We start from the raw sequence: 20,359 nt of genomic DNA, 5'->3' as shown, positions 1-20,359 counted from the left end.
TTTGCGGTCCGTGTGCCGCCGTACAGCCTGCGTGCATGACGGCCAGCGGCACATGGACAAGGACGTGTGGAAGTCGGAGCCGTGTCGCATCTGCGTGTGCGACTCCGGGACCGTTCTCTGTGACGAAATCGTCTGCGAGGAGCTAAAAGACTGCCCCAACCCCGAGATCCCATTCGGAGAGTGTTGCCCCATCTGTCCGGCTGGCCCGATCGCCCCCAGTGGTCGTAATTTATTTATCCAATTTTTATAAATAAATTACTTTCTATTTTATTTTTCACTGCTAAGTTTTGGGGTGAAAAACAGCACCGGCATTAATAGCAAAACAACCGGCATTTATTGACGGGTTCTTTGTACCATTGGCCTTTGGTTGCTGCTTTTCACCACAATCTGATAAAAAAGGACACTTCTAATTTTATCCTTTTTGTGGGAATGTTGCATTGTCCCCTTTAAATGAGATTTAACTAAATTTCAGTCTTGATTCACCGTAAACTCATTTTGCGTGGATATTGGTATATTCCCAGCATCATACGCACATGTGAGAATCATTATGGAAATACTTTTAGAGAGAGGAGGCCCAATTTTACCCCTGAAGTCTCTAGACCGAAACCCCCCTGTCTGATTTCAGATAGAAAAAAAAGTGTACAGAAATTAGCATCTGGCGGCTGGAGGCCAATCCCAGAGTTTACTAAGATGTGCTTCACCTTGAGAGTCTTGTGCTTTTCCTCAGCCACTTTTCGCTCCGAAACTGAAAGGAATCCCAAAGATGAGTCAGATCTCTGGCAGCAAGAGCTGCACCTTGGAAAACACAAGTGACATTTCCCTGCATCGAGCAGCATCTATGAAATTGGAAGTGTCCTTTCAATGGGAAACTTTTCAGGCACCGTGACATAAAATGTCAGCGTACTAGTGAACTAATTTCTTCCCCAAACCTAGTTTTTACACAAATTTCTACATTGACTGGTGCAGGAAAAGTTTCAGCAGAAATGAAAAGAAATTTATAATAACAATGCATTTATTAAAAGGCTTAATAGTTAAACATGCTGTAAAGATGTTCTCTTGTGTGAGATGCCTGCACTTTTCCTCTTTCCTTCCCCTTTGTGTTATTACTGGCTGCACAATGCTGTTTATTTGTCTTTTTAAGCCCTAATTCATTACTACTCTGACTCACGCACACCTGGCCTGACACAGACCACGTGTGACAGTGACTCCCTCCTCTAGCATTTCCTTTGCTGTTGTCCCCCCTGCCTGCTTGCTGTCCAGCCAATGAATTCCAAGATGGAGCTTAAACTGACACTTTGTGTCACCCAATGGGCTCTTGCCAAAAATTCAGTGTACTACACTGACAATAAACTTTGTTTGTCAATTGGTATTTTTTTATAAGCTCCTTGCAGATTTAGTTTTTTTGTGTGCCTATTTTTTCCTCTGTAGACCTATAAAGATAAAGTGTTTTGTGCTGTTTTCTCCTATCTGTTAATCAATGTTCTTTCCTCCTTCTGACCCAACAGGGCCGGTTGGTGCTAAGGTGAGAAACCTTCTATTGCCATCATGTGTGGATGTGTGCGGTTTCAGGGCCTTTAATTTAATCAATTTCCCGTGTGAATATTAAGAAAAACAATCTGCTTGTGAAATTTGGCTCCAGATATGTGAGTCTGACTTTTAATCATTGCATTTTCATATGTGCCAGTACATTTATATAGCGAGCCAAATTTATTTCACTTTTAAATGTTTTAAGACTCTTTTTGGGATAGAAGGAGAATGTAATGTTTGGAGGAAATTCTGTAACTATTTGTTTTGAGACAAGTTTACTATAATTTATTATATTTTGAAATGTAGCTCAGAACGGTAAAGACACAATTCAGAGAAATGGGCAGATGGATGAATAAAGATTAACAGTCTCTGATATAGATAAGATTAGTAACAAATGATGGAAAAGATTAAGTAAAAGTCAGTGAGCAGAAAGGGTTAAACTACTCGTTCCATTTCATTGCATGGCTTTGTACCTCCCTCAACCTTCAATGCTCTTCTGAAACCTTCAATGCTGCTTTTTAAACACAGAACTACTACTATAGTTTTGTATTTGCTAATTTGCTGATGTAAGACACATCATCCATTTTACGTCATGAATGTAATTTTTAAAGACGCCGCCCAAAATATGCCCCAGGCTGTATAAAAGAACTCACAATTATTCACTTGTCATGTGTGAATTAAAGCAGATTTTTGCTTTCGGTTTTGGCCCAGATTGCATCGGTCATGTTAATTGGTGCTCGGTGCCCTATAAACATTAGAACAAAGAGACTTAGAGGCAGTGAAGCAAAAAGACTGTCATAATAAGAATGGTTTTGAATAAATCAGATTTGTCTGGCCCGGAGGGAGTCATACGAGTGTCAGGCAGCTTTTACTAAATGTGTGTCCACAGCTTCTCGGTCTGATATATCCACGGAGTTCAGACTTTTAATGCGGTTTAAAACAAAGGGCGCCTGACCCGTTTATGCAATCCAGGTCTGTTTAATCAGTCATTGTTTTTCTGTCAACATTCATAAGTGCTGTATATATTTCTCGTTTCATGATACTGTCTTGAAGGGTTTACTTAATACCTCGGTGCCTAGTATTCTTTGCTGTATTTGCATGGCTTGTCAAACTCACATAGATGGATCTCCTGTTTAAAATAAGTACCAGAATGGGCTCCAATTTCTGTTATTTTCATTGTGGTACTAATGCAAGCATATAACGTTTTTTTTTTCCCCCTACAGGGGCAGAAGGGAGAACCAGGGGATATTGCAGATGTAAGTTCGCACCCTGATCCAAATCTGTGTTTATTGTCGTGATTTTGGAACAGCAGGTGTGGTGTCCTATTGCTTTGCCTGCCCAGTGCATATTAAGCAGCGTAATCAGAGATCCAGATGCGGCCCTTTCCAAACATCCTAAAAGTGACATGACAGAACAGTACAACTGCTGATAGTGACATTTTTTTCCCATGAGGTGGAAATATTTAGTTTTTGGATTTCGGGGGGCGGAGGTTGGACTCTGTGAGGATTTTTGCAGTGAGACTGGGTTGGTTGTCTACATTGGGGGGGGGGGGGTGAATGGGGGGAGGCAGGTTGCCAATCACAACATGGCCGCCTGCCTCCTGAATTAGCTCCCGGGCCGGGTACCCTTGAAACACATGGAAACCATTTACCCCCATCTTTCAAAAAGCACAACTTATCACTTTTTCACCCACAGTGAGTCGCTCTTTAGGTTTCTTGTTTTAATCTAAATAACTGATGACCTTTATTAGCTACTTTGTTTCTCCTTAAGCCTTCAGTCCGCGTTAATTTCGCTCCTGGAAATCGCTGCCTGATACAGTGGTCCGTTTCAATAGGTTTACGCTGCGCTGCGAATGAAACGTGACAAAAGCACACGGTAATGAGACGGGGCAAGAGAAGCTTTAAATTCTGACAGCCTGACTGAGGATCCTGCATTTTTTAAAAATGCAAATAGGCCCCCCCCACCACCACCACCACCACCACCACCACCGGCCCCTAACCTCGCAAAATGTCATCAACGAATTAATGCTGCTGATTTAATTAACAGCCACAACTTCAGCACCACAGGGGGCAGAAACACTGTGATTCTTTTCTTGCATTTCAGGTCGTTGGACCTAGAGGACCACAAGGACCTATGGTAAGCAGATGCCGCAGCAGCCTCAGCTCCGAAGACCACTTCCCCCGGAGGCCCCCCGCAGCCATTCAGCTGGTCGCTCACCGGTGTTTCTTTATCCTCCCAGGGGCCCCCAGGAGAGCAGGGACCACGTGGTCCAAGGGGGGATAAGGGCGAGAAGGTAGGTTTGCCAGAAACTATTTCCCTGCCATTTTTATAGAGTACTTTCTCCATATTGATCGAGCCTGATTTCAGCTGGCACTTACATTTGATTGAATTCACCCTTCCCTTAAATTACCTAGATTAAATTTAGGGTTTCCATAAACAGTTCCCACAGTGTAAACAGATCCCACAAAGAAAACACAGATTTATTAGAATGCCTTAATGCTGTGGACAGTATTTATTACGATATCTCTGCTTTTGTTACACGCTCCCGTCTTAGGAACCTTTGTCTTTGCAAACGCTGTGTTATTTTTGTCGTTTTGAAAAGCTGCACGGAAGTCGGGACACGTTAATGTTTGCTTGTGTGCTCTTCACATTTTGTCGTGTCCTGAGGGGAAAGTCCATGATGTTTATAATAGTCTTGAGTTCCGTTTTTTTATCCCACATGGGTAACTTGTCTGGAGCACCCCGCAACAGCAGTATAGTCATACTTTGCGTTTTACAGGAGACCCGTATCTTTTGATGTGCCCAAGTGATCTTACGCATGAATGGACATGCTCTTGGTGGTAATTGATTATGTGATTGATTTGGGATTAGTTTGTATCTTTTGACATCAAAGTGAAAATCGGCTTAGTTTCAGAAGCACTTCAAAGAGATTGTTTGTAGTTGAATGATGTTGGTCTTTAGTCCTTAATATGTTGCTGTCCCATGGTCATTAAACCTAATGTTTATTTCAAGTATACATACAGTAAGTCTGGGTTCTGTTATTGGACTGATTTCTATTGATATTGGAATGATACTTGACTGCTAATGACACCACCAATAAGGATAAGAACAAGAACAACAACAATAATTATGATGATGATGATTCCTGCAGCATTTAATTTCTTGAGGAATATACAATGAGGAAATGCTGAACACAATGCAAGTCTGACACTCATATATCATTCGCCTTATGGTTTACTAGTACATTGAAAATCTCTGTTATCTTACAAATGTCTGAGAGGTAAAAAGAGATACAGCCACTGGCCACGGTAAAGTCTCCTTAGATTACTCAGATTAGACTTTTAATCTTCGTTACATTACACGGCTGTAGTCCTGATTGGCCACTGTTTTGATTTTTTTTGGTGTAATTTATGGACTTCTTTTGAAATTCACTTAATTGCCAGATCACTTTCTCGTAGCTGCATGTAAATGTTAATTGCTGGTAAAATGCACCCAGGAGCAGGAAATGGGCTTTTCTTCTAAACCTTCTGGATCTTTTCTCCTCCCAACGTAGGGATCCCTTGGCCCCCGTGGTAGAGATGGTGAGCCTGGTACTCCTGGAAACCCAGGCCCTCCCGGACCTCCTGGGCCCAATGGACCTCCTGGCCTCGGCGGAGTGAGTGTTGCCACCGAAGGAGGCCAGTCTGAGTGACGTCACCGACGGGGTTAACATGCAGAACGAAGTGGGCCACAATTTAGAGATCACACACACCTAAATGGCATCCGGGGAACATGACAGACGTCTCTCTCATGAGGGGAATGAAAAGGAGAGCGGGAATTAGGGAGGTGATGAAACCACGATGAAAGAAGAGAGGGACCCCGAATGGAGAAATGAGGGGAATGGTCTGGCCAATCCTGTCATGAGAACGAACACCCCAAAGGCTGATAGGGAACAGCTGAGGGGGATTTCAACACAAAAGAGGGCTTTGTGAAGAAAAGATAAATGTGCAACCCCATGGCCTTTTGGTCTATTTTAAGTCCCCTGTTCAAAGGCATATTTTATAAAGCCATGGTGATCAAATAGAAAGGACTCGCTACATTTAGATTACTTTAGAGGTCAGTTTGTTATTTGGATTTATTTACCTTTTAGGTTTTGGGCAGATAGGTTTTTACACACTTTCTCAATTCCACTTCAGAAAGCGTTCATGTATTGCAATGTGCAGCAATGACGCTAACGTAGTGTGCAACTGGTCCTGTTTCCAAAGATTGCACTTTTTGTAGCGTATGTTGCACAACCATGGGTAGCTGTAGGCGTTTCTGGACCCCTGCACTGTGACATGGCACCATTCTCTATTTCCTCTCACGGCAGAACTTTGCGGCCCAGATGGCAGGCGGATTCGACGAGAAGTCCGGAGGTGCTCAGATGGGTGTGATGCAAGGACCAATGGTAAAGACAGCAAGCAGTGCACATTTGGGAAGATGGCTGATTAAGGCAGGCAACAGAACTCTGAGATTATCGAAAATCGGCCACCATGTCCCTGGCTGCTGCCATCTTGTGGGCAGGAGGAGGAACTACAGCTTCTGGCTTGCTACCCAGAGTAATTCATTGTGATGAAAGGGAGTCGGTGCACTGGTGCAAGTTTATGAAAAGCTCTGTTTACTTTAAGGAAAAAAAAAAAAATGAGGAAAGACAAGCAAGCATCTCTGGTATTTACAAAACCGAGAGGTAAGACTGCGAGCACTTTTCCTCATGCATCCTGATCTGCAGTTTTGGAATCAATACAAGTCATTAAAAGAGCCCCGTTTCATGCTGTAGTGAGGGAGTCCATCGTGACCCTGAAGGTTTGACTTGGCAGCACCCAAATGTGGCGGAATGAAACAGAAAGAGTCACTGTGGGAGATTCTCCGAAGCTTCCCTGAAGAGCCCTTTCGCGGCTGCCCACTGCAGCCCACTGCAGCCCACTGCCCTGCACACTGGGGGCTTTCACTGGACTGAGAGCAGCACGATGCAAGCAGACACCTCAACCCGTCTGCACAGAGCCCCATTCACGGCGAGGCCTTTCCAGCCCAGCCGCTCGCTGATTATAGCCGAATGCTGCCTTTCATTTCCTCTCATCCCTACCAGCGCTGGAGCAGCCGCCATTCTGTTCCGGGACCGTGACCCGGGCGTTTTCTTTGGCAAATATTTTGAATACTTTGAAATCCCATTAGCATGCGGAGTTGCATATCTGAGTATTTGAGAAGAAGTGTTTGTTTTTTGCCATAGACAGTGGAGTGCCTGTGTTAACGATGAAGGTATACTGGATATTACGGAGTCGTACGATTTTGACGATTACATGAAATCACACTGATTGTAGAATCGAAGAGTTGGTTCAATTTCTTCGCCAGGAAGTTCCAGCTGCATTAGTGTTTTAATCATTTTCTCTGCGGTGCTTAAGAAGCTTGTGAACAAAAAGGTAGTGAGGCTTTTGATTAAGGGTCATTTGTATCAAGGTGTCCAAATATGGGTGTTTAAAGGCAGATGACCTGTAAATGAAGCTCCCTCCCTTGCTGCCCGCTTTTGCTCTTGCGGGGGCAACTAGGTGAATTTATAATTTCCACGAGGCACATGAACGAGTCGGCGACCTCCAGCTGGAGTCCATTCCTGTATGCTTTAAGAAGCAGGCATGAGGGGAACAAAGCCCCCCCCCCCCCCCCTTTGAATTCTGAGCACAGCTGGCGGGCAACCATTTGGGCGTGGCAGCATCTGACTGTGAGCGAGGAATGTCCAGTGATTTATGCATCTGACAGGCAGGCAGGCTGCGCAGCCTCCTGTAGCCCTGGGGTAAAAAAAAATGGGGGGTAAAGCAACCTGATTAAACACGTGCGGCAGAAGACAGGGTGGAGGGCATGAAGAATGCTGCCCCTGCGTTAGACCCCCCCCCCCCTCCCAGAACCAGTTCCAGCCTGAATTAAGGGGAAACATCCACAAACTGTGTATCCACTCTGTGGTAGGAAATGTGATGGTGTGTGTTTGTCTTCTGATGATCTCATGCTCTCTCTCTCTCTCTCTCTCTCTTTCTCCCTCTTATCTCTTTTCTCCCTCTAGGGCCCTATGGGTCCAAGAGGACCACCTGGCCCGTCTGGAGCTCCTGTAAGTACCGCAGCATCATTGTCCCCAAGAAGTGCAAGTTATCAATAATCTTGGGTAGATTCCTGAGAAAAAAAATAAACCTCACAAGAGATGCGGTTGCAGTTTTCAGAGAGAGAGAGAGAGATTTACGCAGTTTCTCCTTTTCAGTTAAAATAACTTTCTGTCAAGTAATCCTCCAAAATTAACATGTTCAAAAAGCTCACTGTTTATATGTAGTTTGAGCAGTGTTGTAAAAATACTAAGCGACTTAGAGATGATATGTCGGTGATTTCAAGGATCTCCTGGATAATCTTCCTGATTTATCCAAAGTCGGGGGTAAGCAGCCAAATGAAAGCTAACAAGTCATTGTTTGCAACTTTCTGGAGGAAGCAGACATTAAACGCTTAATCTTTCAACTGAAGTGCGGTGGGGGTAATTTTCTTTTTTTTTGGTGGGGGGGGAGAGGTATGGAAGACCTGACAGGTACCTTTCCTAAGACTCAACACTTCCCACCCCACTCAAAATGCCCTTTGGTCCTCCTGAAACCCTTTTAGCTTTTGGGTTTAAGACAATTAGGGGGGCAGAAACTCCTAGGGAGGCATGTTGGAACTTGACGTTCAAGCAAGTAATACTTTTAGTGGATTGTTACCATGGGGGAAATAGTGTTTCTGCATTATATTTTTATATTATTTTTTTCACATACGTATTCTTTTTCAAAATCATGATTATATAGTTTTTCATGTTGTGGTGCAAGTAACTTTGCATGCATGTTTGATCATTATTAAGTTCATGATATGGTTCAAATATCAATTCATCAAAAGGAAACTCGTCATATCTGAAGGCACGATCAAGATGTGCTCGATTAATGAGCTTCAGGGGCTGACAACTAGCTTCAGTTACTTGTGCTGCTTCAGAGTGACGCCGCTCACTGTCTCATCTCCTGCTTCCCAGGGTCCACAAGGTTTCCAAGGCAACCCTGGCGAGCCCGGAGAACCTGGAGGAACCGTACGTGCTCCGCGGCGCCTTCCCCATCCCATCCACACACCCACTGTCACGTCCGCTGTGTTAATCCTCTCCAGCTGGGCACGGAGAGTGTGACGCCAGGCCTATGCAGATCACCGGCACCGTTAACCTCAGACCCCGGCCCTTCATCTAATGCATCAGTACTTGAAATTAGAATCAAGTCAGGAATGCTTTTGGCCGGAAAGATCACGCTGCCCCACTACCCGACAGCATGGCTGCCGACCTTGTTCATTTCTAAATCTTGCACCTTCTCCAGAAACTGGTTTCTCTTGGCCTCTTCAATGAAAACAGATGCATTCTGGGATAGCACAATGGTAGCTGACGGCTCAAGAAAATTACGAGTTCAAAAAATAATAAAAGTGATTACAACTTTGCATCATCTTGCGACCAGGACCACCAGATGCAAGTCAATATGGGCGTATATCAATATTCTCCTGCACCTGTCACACTAAACGATACGCCGCTAATGTCCTACCACATCCACTGTCAGGCGTCTCTCTGTTAGTGTATATTATTTACTATGGACCTTGGACGTAAATGCAGTTGGATATGACTTGAACAGGTGTAACTCAACGTAAGACTGTATATATAAAAGAACATTTCTGACATTTCTGCATGTCCTCCTGTAGTGTTGCGAATTCTCAGTATTTGATTGATGGTTTGATTGGTAGCCGCTGGTTTCGATTGGTGGTTTGATTGGTAGCTTCTGGTTTTGATTGGTGGTTTGATGAGTAGCTTCTGGTTTTGATTGGTGGTTTGATTGGTATATCTAGCTGTATATAGGAAGTATATGCCAAGTTGCATATTTATGCTTAATGTATTTTCCTCTCTTGGTATTTGGAAAAAAAAAAATGTTTGCCTTTTGTCTTTTTTTCATAATAGGGCCCCTTGGGTCCGCGTGGCCCCCCCGGGGCTCCTGGGAAGTCTGGTGAAGATGTAAGTATCAGTTTCTGTGCCTAAATCTTCCCCAGCTTTCCACTGTCCACGTTAATTTTCTTATGTTTATTTTTATTTATTATAAGCACTACAACAGTGATGAAAAACACACAGAGGAGCTATAGTCTGCCCCCCTTCTCGCCCCCCCCCCCCCCATATGTTTTTCGAAGCCCCAAGCAGCCAGTGCTGTTCTTCTGCTTCAGTTTTATTCCAGTTGTTGTCTGGAATAAAATCACAGTTTTTTTGCATTCAGCTGCTTAACACTGCTACCTTAAACACCACCCATTACTGTCACCCGCCACCCACAGCCGCGTCATTACTGCTGTCACCATCCGAAGGCTCACACTGCCCCATTTAGTGTAACTGCCACGGTCCCCGATTTTTCCCTTGAAACGTAATGGGATCACAGTCGCCCATCACCATAACCACATACCCTCTCCTGCTGTCATCGTCTCTGAACACTAGAGGGCGCTTTTATACCCCCTGTGTTTTCAACACTTTCAGTTTGTCATTCATTGTAATTAGCATCATAGTCATAATGGTACTACATGAGCTGAAGTCTGGTTTTAATGTTTTTCTGCCTTCGCTACCAACTCCACTCTGATTTTCATTTTTGAAATTTGCATAAATACATTTGTGTCAAGTATGCAGCTCGGGAAAAAATTAAGAGACCAATGTATTTTTTTTTAATCTGTATGGTTAAATCATGGTTTAATCCTGGTTCTGCTAGCAGAAGGCTACACTGTAGGGCAGGCTGCTTCCGGGCTTTAAGTTTATAAGACAGCAGTACACAAGAAAAAGGTGAGGCAGGGGACACTTGGAACAACCAGAAACCAGCCAGGTAGCGGGCAGAAGCGACTTCCTAACTCCAGAGATGAGCATCATCTTGCCCAGTTCATCAGTGAGAAGCAGGAAGAGCCGGGCTGCAGTTTGCAAAAAAAAAATGTGCATTTTACACAGACACATGCCCAAAAATTGAGAAATGAGTGAAGCTGAAAATTTAGCTGTGGTCTCTTCATTTTTTCCAGAGCTGTAGAGTTGGCACGCTCAGGTCCTGCTCTGCTCTCTGTCACCCATATTTTATTTTTCAACACGTATGTGTTTGAGGCATTAAGAATGGACAAAGCCCAAGCTGGGACAAATATGTTAAAGAAATAAGTTATCCCATCAGCCAGTTGTTACATTAGTCCCGTAGGTCATAATGGAGGAGACCTTCTTCCAGAATAGTACCCAGTGCTTAAAGTCATGTCTGGGTTGTGCAGCTTTATTTTTTTTCATAACCATAGTTTATACAGACTAGATGGAAGGTTAATGAACAAATATGTAGCTGCACTAGGGGGCAACGCATGTAGAAGTTATTATGTAAATCAGAGGGATTATAATATTTTTCTGTAGCCTTGTTTGTTAGTGTTTAATGCCAGAATATTTCATTTAATTTGTTTGTTTTAATGAACTTGACATTTGTTACACTAATTCTTTTGGCTCCTAATACTTCTATCAGTCCATCCATTAATCCTTCGCTAATTCCACAGGGTGAAGCTGGCAAGTCGGGGAAATCTGGTGACCGTGGACCTCAGGGCCCCCAGGTACGGTGAGGCCAAGCCACAGACAGCAGGAGTGCAGAAGTTTAACTAAATAAAGACGGAGCTCACAAGTGGAGCGACTAGCTCCCCTCAAACCCCAATGCCAATATGAAACGATACAATGTTATCTTATTTACACCATATCAGCACTGAAAATTGACTTCAAACAAACAAATGTCTTTGTGATTAGCTGTAATGTCTAAAATACATTTTATATCCTTGCTAATATTAAAATAACTTCTTTTAAACTTTCAAGAGACAAAATTAATTGTATCTGTATAATATGAAGAGAGACCTTACTGCAGCTTTTATTAGGCTATATAATGTGCAACAATGGAAAGAAATTTCTTATATGAAATTAGTTTCTTTTTCCCGCAGGGAGCTCGCGGATTCCCAGGAACTCCAGGCCTGCCTGGAATCAAAGGCCACAGAGTGAGTTTCACTGGTGAATTTTCATGCAGTCTTCTTTGTGTAATGCTTATGTCGTCACTTAACTTCAGTGTCACAGAATTACGGATATTAGCACTTTTCTGCCATCTGTCACCTTTTTAGTAGAGTATTTAAAAATCGTTTGCTTGTTCACAAGGGTTTCCTTGGCCGGTCTATCAGATCAGCTAATTCTGGTAGCGAGAGTGACAGAGTGAGGAGTAATTTGTGAATGAATCACCCTGGCAGGGTTACCCAGGCCTGGACGGCACCAAGGGGGAGAGCGGCGCTGTAGGAACAAAGGTACGACCCGCCAGCTGGGCATTCTCCTGTAATTTCCTGTATTTTTTTATGATTTGTATTGTGCCCTTCACACCATCTCTCATACATTCTTTTCTGAGCATCCTCTTCTTTCTAGCTTTGTCACTTTCTCTCTCTCTTTCCGTCTCTCAACTTCTTTCTACTGCATCTCTCCATTCTCATCCCTTCCTTTACCTTCATATATCTCCGTCACTTTTTCTTCCTCCATCTCTCCATACCCATTGCATCCTCTACTTTCATAACTCTCCGTCACTTTTTCTTCCTCCATCTCTCCATTCCCATCAGTTCCTCTACTTTCGTACATCTCGATTACTTTCTCTTCCTCCATCTCTCCATCCACATTCCTTCCTCTACTTTTGTACACCTGTCACTTTCTCTTCTGCCATCTTTCCATGCACATCTCTTCCTTTACTTTCATACATCTTTGTCACTCTCTTCCTCCATCTCTTCATTCCCATCACTTCCTCTCCTTTTGTAGATCTTTTACCCTTTCTCTTCCTCCATATCTGCATTAATTCCTCTACTGTTGTATGTCTCCATCGTTTTCTCTTAATCATTTTTAATTCCCATGACTTCCTCTACTTTTGTACATCTCCATCATTTTCTCTTTCTCCATTTCTCCATCTATATCCCTTCCTCTACCTTTGTACATCTCTGTCACTTACTCTTCCTCCATAACTACATCTGCATCACTTCCTGTACTTCCATACATCTGCATAACTTTCTCTTCCTTATCTCTCAATCTCATCACTCCCTCTACTTTCGTGCATCTTCCTCACTTTCTCTTCCTTCATCTCTCCATCCACATTCCTTCCTCTACTTTCGTACATCTGTCACTTTCTCTTCCTCCATTCCCCTCTTCTTGCACCTCCCTCCTCCTTGCCTTCCTTCTCGTTGTGTTTCAGATGCCTGTGTCCTTCCTTCCTCCTTAAAACTAAACTGACACTGCTGCTCCTTCCTGCAGGGAGAGGGAGGTTCCCCCGGAGAGAATGGAGCACCTGGACCTATGGTGAGTCAGGGAGGGGTTCCGCTGCATTAGAAAGGACGGGGAACCAGCGTTCACATGGGAGCGCACCTTTACAGGCAGTCCCCAGGTTACGAACGAGATCCGTTCCCCAAGTCTGTCTTTAAGTCGAATCTGTAAAGTCGGAACAATAATAATACAGTAATAATGATAATAGTTAATAATAATAGCTATGTTATACGTAACTACATGAGATACTGTACCTCGAGCCAATTAACCACTGAAGCCGCATAATGTCTTCACGAGCATCACAAAGTAGTGTGTGTGTTCCCTATTACAAACCACTGCATTAAACTGAAATGTTTATTATACTAGGCTTTATAGAAGTGTGTTCGTAAGTATGAGCTGTCTCTAAAATGTACGTTCTTAACCCAGGGACTGCCTGACACACTGCAGACTGACACACTGCAGACTGACACACTGCAGACTGACACACTCCAGACTGACACACTCCAGTCACATTGCCATGAACTGTCATTAGCAGTGCTGAACCACGGCAGTGCTCATTATCTGACCTTCTTCTGCTTATTTTTCGTCTCTCTTTAGGGCCCTCGTGGTCTGCCGGGCGAGAGGGGCCGTCCTGGACCTTCGGGAGCTGCTGTGAGTGCTGTCTCCCCCCCCCCCCGATTCCTTGCTTATGTTGTCCTACCCATCAGACCCTAAGTACTGGGTCACTGCTGTTGCCCATTGGCTGCCGGGGCTCTGGTCCAATTGTGTTTCCCAACTGACTTCACTAATGCGTTAGGTTATGCTGTTGCCATGGTGATGTCACCGTAATAGGAACGTATTACTCCAAATATTAATGTCAAACGAGGGACGCCCATAAAACTCCTTTTACTGAACGCTTGCCAACACTACCCAGACGCACCTCAACTCCTTACCAGAATGGGGTGCCATCTCTCTTAATTCACTGTCAAAAACAGTTTGCTTGCTTTAATTAGCCTCCATTCTACTCATTGAAAATATTTAAGCCTTAATTATGATAGAAAATGGTGCCTTTTGTGGAGAAATCCCTAATGTGAGGCAGCCACATGGCGCCTGCATGATTGTAGCATAAGTGCTGAGTGATGGATCCGTAATTGGACAAACACCAGGCCAAATTACACACAGAACCTCCCCCCCCCTGCTCCCTCGCCAAAGTACCTCTCCACTTTACCCACGCCACTAAAGGACCAAGTGTGTTTCTGTGTCAGAAACCCAGACAAGAGCCCCACTACGGCAAACATGCCCGCCGTCCACTATCGTTTCCGTTGTCACACTAATTACGTTTTCCTCACTGAGGAGATTTCATCAAGAGTAGATTTGCCCGATGCACAATGTGGCCCATCTCGCTGTGTGCGTCAGTAAAGTGACTTAGCATTAATGTCAGCTGGTGTACCCCTGATCCCCCGAGTAGGCCTTTGCGCCGTGGCTCTGTCACCATAAAATGATTGCCATTTAATGTGACCCTGATAAACAGTGAGCAAAGATGGATGGCTGTAATGTAACTAACTGTCAGCCGGCCCCCCTCTCATTAACAGGGCGCTCGAGGAAACGACGGTTCGCCAGGACCGGCCGGCCCCTCCGTAAGTACTGCCTTCAGTCAAGTCGACATTTTGTTGCGATTCAAGAGCTTCAGGGGATTATGGAAAGAGTGGAATTAGCAGCGGAATGGTGAGATTACATCGTTTCTCTCCCTCTCTCCTGTAGGGGCCGGTTGGACCTTCTGGAGCTCCTGGGTTCCCCGGATCCCCTGGTACCAAGGTCTGTCAATCTCCGTCTCTCTCCTCTCAGTCGCTCTCATTTCCGCCGTCTCAGCTTTTTTTTTTCATTTTTGTGCACTTTTTTTCGATCTGTTCACGTCAGAGAGCAAATTACTAGACTTTAAAGCCCCTAGAGGCTTGCTAGGCCGGGATTATTGCAAACAAATGATCAGTTCTTGTTTTCATCTACAGTGAAGAAAAAATGCTCAGGAAAAAAGGGGAAAGTTCAGACCCACGTGTGTATTCATGCCTCTAAGTAGGTTTCGTAACCTGCTGAGGTAAATTCACACACTTCTAAAGAAAGTTTTTAAGACAGAAAGAAATTGTTAGCAAGACAGTATTGATACTGATTGAGAATTCAGTACCTCTATGTAATTCTCCGTGATTTAAGGGATTTTTAGGGTTTATTTTTCCTGTACTCTGCTTGTTTAGGTCTGATCTACCCTGAGTCATTAATAGACAGACGGACCAGTCTCCATGCTGCTCTGGTAGCTGGAGTCTGCATATCCTTCCGGAGACAGGGAAAATATTTAGGGCTGTAGAGGGAATGAGTCTAGAACAGCTTTGCACAATCTCTCCCCTCCTGGGTCAGTAATCTTTTTAAAAAGAACAATCCAAGTGGGTTGGCAGAAGCGCATGTGTGTGTGTGTGCCTGTGTGTGCTCACATGTGTGTGTAGAGCTGGAAGTAAGTATATCGCAGGGAAGAGTTTTGTGTTTAATTCCTGTGACGCGCCCCCATTTCACAGCACAACTTACTTTTGTTTCTTCGTAAGCCTGGTTGTCCCCTCAAGACTTACATGTTAAGCTGTTGCCACAGCAACTCGTCCGGGTTAAGGCTAACTTTGAGAATCCCTCTGATCAGAGCAAAATGAGATCTTTTCTCCTTTCCACTCTGTTACTGCTTCCTCTTTTTGTTAAAAAAAAAAAAAAAAAAGCGCAAGCTTTGTGGCCATGTTTGGGATTTAGCGAACTCAGCAAACTTACACAGTATCATTGCTCTGGTCAGCTTTGAAATGTTGTTGCTAATGTTATTAGTGATCTCCCATTGGTCGATGGCTGCAGTGGGTGTGGTCAGTCATCTGAAGCATTTGCATGAGCAGCTTTGTTTACTGGCAGTTGCTGGTGGGTTTGAGGCCTATTAAATGTTTGAATTTTCTTGAAGCATTTATAAGACAGAACCTAATAAAAAAAAAATAATAATAATCATTGCAACGCTAAATCTTGTGTGCCACTTTAAAAAGGAAATGTTTCTGAAGGCATAAAAGTCATCTTGTCTTATTAAATTTTATTAACAAGTTGCTCGATTACATACAACAGAATAGCTACAAGTTTAACGTTAAAGGCGTATATATGATAATAAGGTATATAAATATAATCAGGTTTTAATGTGGATTTATGCAGTTTCAGGCATATTGATAAAAGAACACATACCTGCTTAACCACAGGATAAATAATCGCATATCTTCGTTCTCTGACAGCATGTTAGTGTAGAAGCTGTGAGGGAAGTCGGGGTTGTTTTGATTCTAGCCATTCCCGCTCAGTGTAATCTGGCTGTACACTAAGGAGCTCTCGCTGATGTCCATCTGTCCCCCCCCCACAACAGGGAGAAGCCGGGCCCACTGGAGCCCGCGGGCCTGAGGGTGCCCAGGGGCCTCGTGGCGAGTCTGGAACCCCGGGGGCACCCGGCCCATCTGGCACCTCCGTGAGTACCTCCGGGGAACGGCGGAGTGGGGCGCGGGTACTGACTGTCTAGCACAGAGTCCCCAAATAACAGTGACTATAGACCGGAGCCCCACCTGTTTTCACAGACAGAGCTACAGCTCTCTCATATTGATCTTCATGATACAGGTTAAGAAACAAGCACCAATTTGAATGTCACTCATTGAAATACACACAGCTTCATGCAGGGTGGAGACTGAGCATGAGAAATAACTCTTGTTGTGTTTGTAACTAATATTACCCTTTTCCCACCTCCCTACAGGGTAACTCTGGTACTGACGGTATTCCTGGTGCCAAAGGATCTGCTGTGAGTATATAAACTAACCTCTTTGTCTTCAGCCTATATATGTGCTTATATTTAAATATCGTGCATAAGTGGCCCTGTTTCCTCAGTTGCGCTGTTGCTTCACATCACCAGGTTTGGGGTGAGGGGGTCAAATCCTCTGTTAGTGTGGAGTTTGCATGTTCTCCTCATGTTTCAATCCTCTAGGGAATAGACATGCTCTTAGGCCCGAAATTGCCCTTAATGTGTGATTGTGAGTAGGTGTGTCTGTCCTGCGATAATCTGCCATTGCATCCAGGCTGGTCTCTTTGCCCGGTGTCCTCCAGTACCTGGGATAGGATCTGTAGGGTTTCTAGAGTCTAGTTCCCCCTTAGTACTGGATGCACATACGTATGGATTCATCTTGTGTTGATATGCTATATATGCTACTTAATTCTTCCTGCAACGGATAGCAGTGTTGTCTGCTGGCAGCTTATGACCTACACAACTGCTGATGCTGTATTGAGGTAAAGAACATGGTTGGGAGTTAGGGGCCAAATGTGGATGCAGACAGTGTTTTTGTCTGGCTGAAATCACCTATCATCTGAAATCTGGTATGCAATCAGTAATCAGAACCCTAAAAAACATAAAACCCTAACAAGGGTGTTTCAAAGTCAGGGTGACGTTTGTTTGGTTATTTTTTTCCAATCAATGATGAGAGCTTGAAAAAAAAAATGAGAGCCAAACAAATGCCTGGTCCAGCGTGCAGCCGTCCTGATGCCCCCCTGTCACTCAGAGGCTCCTGAACCCAAAGCTTTGTCACCTAAACGTCCACATTATAAGTGTCACCCGCAGTCACAAAGTGCACGTCACTTAGGAAGCCAAGTTAAGCTGAAACATTTCTCTGAGAGACTATATTTCAGGGTCAGTAATCAATTAGGTAATTAAGCTTGCGACTAGAAAAATTAAGCAAAATACCTAAAATTATATTAAAAATGCATGAAAGAAACCTGCCACTAACCCTTTGATCCCAGACATAAACCTGCATTTCTCAGTAGAGGGAAATAATTTAAATTCCTATTGTAGCAGAATACAATACCGCTCTAATGGATTCAGGTTTTTTATCATTACCTAATTATAATGTGCAGTTATTTAATTATTTCTTCAAACAGAAGATAATCCTTTCGACACGGTAACACATGGCTATACTGAAGGTATGCCAAAGTCACTTTAGAGTCGACTGCATGATGAGTCTGCAGGAAACACAGTGAGGATTAAATATACCTCGTTTTCATTTTAAATGTTAAAAACAGCGAAGAATGAGCGTGTCACTATAGAGGTGCCCAGGCTGTGATCATTAGGATAATGGAGTTTCACGTTAATTTTTCACAAAGTTGGGTCATTTATTAATTCTGTATCCCTGTCCCTGTATTGCATGATGCCTAAAATTCAAGGCTGTTCAGTGCAATCTCTGCTGCACCAATCATGTTCATAGGCCGCATCACATGGTGCAGAGAGGGAACTGAGCACCAATCAGATGAAAGTCTCGGCTGCCAATAATGAGCCTGTATGACCATTGTGTAATGTATATTTACCTTCATGAATAATTCATTACGTTGGCTTCTAGTATCAAGCAGAAAAAAAGAGGGATTATGTTGATTGTCACTAATGAACATCATAGTGGGTTTGATCAGAGCGGAAGATGATTATACTGTACGTGTCAGTTCCTTATGAAAGCTTTATGCTTCAACTATTTTATATTGTTTTCCTGGTTACATATTTCAGGTATAGTTCCTTGTCGCCAGCTGATCGTTTGCATGTGAATTACAGCACCCCCATCTAATGAGGTGGTTCCTGTCTCCCCTGCAGGGTGGCCCTGGTATTGCAGGTGCTCCAGGCTTCCCGGGCCCCCGTGGCCCCGCAGGACCTCAGGGAGCCACAGGGCCCCTGGGGCCCAAAGGACAGTCGGTACGTCACACAGGCAGAATTGGACGTCCATGTCACTCCACCTTTGTCTCCTGTAAACCTTTGCTGCTGCTTCCCTGCTGTTTTCAGCAGTAATTATTGTCATTTTTGTGTCTCTGAGGGCAACTTCACAGAAGTTAATTGAATCTTTTTTCATATCATGAAATCCAAATGAATCTGATTTAGTTTTCATAAGGAATAAAATAGGCAGTTTAGTGTTTGGTGTATTGTCTGTTCTGTGTTTCAATTAACTGGTAATTTGAGAATTTCACAAAGACATGCAGTACGTCTTATGCAGTCAAACAAAATGATGCTTAAATGACCTTCATGTTGGCGTAAAACTGTGATATTATGGCTGCCAAAGTTTGTCAGCTTAGCCATTTTGAAACCTCTCTTAACATGACATGTTATATAAGTAACTTTTTGCAGAGCAGAAGAAATGAATTTTTTTATTGTTACGGTTTATTGCGCTACTGTTAATTTGCATGTGTTTAGATGTTAAATTGTGTTATTTTTTCTGAGCCAATATACACTTACTATCCAAATAAAGAACCATCAGCATTTTCTATGACTGCCTAAGACTTTTGCACAGTGCGGTATAATCACTATTTATCTTTCCATGGGAAGCACAGCTGGAAATAAGAAAAAATAGGGTGGGAGCTGTTTATTAATGCAAACATCACAAATCCATCTGATACACAATGTAGTTATAGTGTGATGAATGGAATTTCCATTCATTGGTGAAGCTGCTTCTGCGTTAATTATCCACTGTTACTTGTGTCTGATACATGAGTACAGATTATAGTTTAACCGACAGAAAAATGCATGAAATTAACGGATTGCATATCATGCTATGTTAGATTACTTTATGCAATATCGTTTGTATTTATTATTCATTTCTTGACTGTCTGACTGCCCTTTGTTTCAGGGAGATCCTGGTATTCCAGGATTCAAGGGTGAAGCCGGTCCAAAAGGAGAGATTGTAAGTCCCCGTCCATCCGTCCTCTCAAATTCATTTCAGTTTTCCCATTATACCTTGAAAACAGACCATGGCCAATCTATGGATATTTATAGGTGCAGTCTCTCTGTGTTTTGAGATGATGGTGGCAAAATACTTCTTGATCATTTTAATGATGCTGAGCAAATAGCGAAAGATATGCACAGTCTTACACATTGAAATGGTGCCAGTCTCACAGTCAACTTTACATGATGAAGAACAAGTCCATAGCCACTGTGCTACCCACAGCATCATCATCATTATCTTCAACTGAATTTTCGTATCATTTCCGACAGTATGAAGGGCGTGTTTCTGCAGTGTTTGACTGAGAGTGGAACCACTACAAGCTAAATGTGGAGTTGGCTACATACCCGCCAGTTTCTACCGATGAACCACCAAGTGGATGCTAAAATTAGCCCCTTAATTTAGCTAAAGCTGTTTCTTTGTGGGATAGTTTTGCTTTTTAGCCCTATAGTAGTCACCCATAAAAATCATGAATTAGGTTATTTTAAAGTGATTATGGCAGTTAAGAGTTACTATTTTCTATTTGCCCTTTTTGTTAGCTAACTATTTAAACTAAAAAAAAAATTATAACTTTTTTTTGTATTTTTTGTTGCCAAAAGTATTTTAACACATTATTTTTCTACAGGACATCACTGCGCAATTTTATGTACAGTGTTAAAATCCATAGGTAGTTTATTTATTGACAAAATTATCCTTTAACACATACCTTTATCTGAGC

General features: G+C 43.2%; 1 protein-coding gene across 3 annotated transcripts in view; it reads left to right on the top strand.

The window, feature by feature from the left end:
- col2a1b (collagen, type II, alpha 1b) overlaps positions 1–20,359 on the top strand; it is a 46,895-nt gene that overhangs the window by 3,841 nt on the left and 22,695 nt on the right. The window contains exons 2-22 of one of the 3 annotated variants that reach the window (XM_023795349.2): positions 27–221; positions 1,506–1,522; positions 2,751–2,783; positions 3,631–3,663; positions 3,767–3,820; positions 5,081–5,182; positions 5,876–5,953; positions 7,595–7,639; positions 8,570–8,623; positions 9,524–9,577; positions 11,110–11,163; positions 11,539–11,592; positions 11,836–11,889; positions 12,872–12,916; positions 13,478–13,531; positions 14,452–14,496; positions 14,621–14,674; positions 16,278–16,376; positions 16,656–16,700; positions 18,525–18,623; positions 19,549–19,602. In XM_023795349.2, coding sequence (XP_023651117.2) covers positions 27–221; positions 1,506–1,522; positions 2,751–2,783; positions 3,631–3,663; positions 3,767–3,820; positions 5,081–5,182; positions 5,876–5,953; positions 7,595–7,639; positions 8,570–8,623; positions 9,524–9,577; positions 11,110–11,163; positions 11,539–11,592; positions 11,836–11,889; positions 12,872–12,916; positions 13,478–13,531; positions 14,452–14,496; positions 14,621–14,674; positions 16,278–16,376; positions 16,656–16,700; positions 18,525–18,623; positions 19,549–19,602 — 1,322 coding nt within the window. Of the gene's footprint in view, positions 1–26; positions 225–1,505; positions 1,523–2,750; positions 2,784–3,630; positions 3,664–3,766; positions 3,821–5,080; positions 5,183–5,875; positions 5,954–7,594; positions 7,640–8,569; positions 8,624–9,523; positions 9,578–11,109; positions 11,164–11,538; positions 11,593–11,835; positions 11,890–12,871; positions 12,917–13,477; positions 13,532–14,451; positions 14,497–14,620; positions 14,675–16,277; positions 16,377–16,655; positions 16,701–18,524; positions 18,624–19,548; positions 19,603–20,359 lie in introns of all 3 variants that reach the window. The other 2 variants (XM_023795348.2, XM_023795350.2) reach the window with 2 other exon arrangements.

This window comes from Paramormyrops kingsleyae, chromosome 8, assembly GCF_048594095.1.
Source record: "Paramormyrops kingsleyae isolate MSU_618 chromosome 8, PKINGS_0.4, whole genome shotgun sequence".
Taxonomy (NCBI): domain Eukaryota; kingdom Metazoa; phylum Chordata; class Actinopteri; order Osteoglossiformes; family Mormyridae; genus Paramormyrops; species Paramormyrops kingsleyae.
The sequence above is the reverse complement of the archived record's forward strand: the minus strand, read 5'-3'. Positions and strand labels throughout refer to the sequence as shown.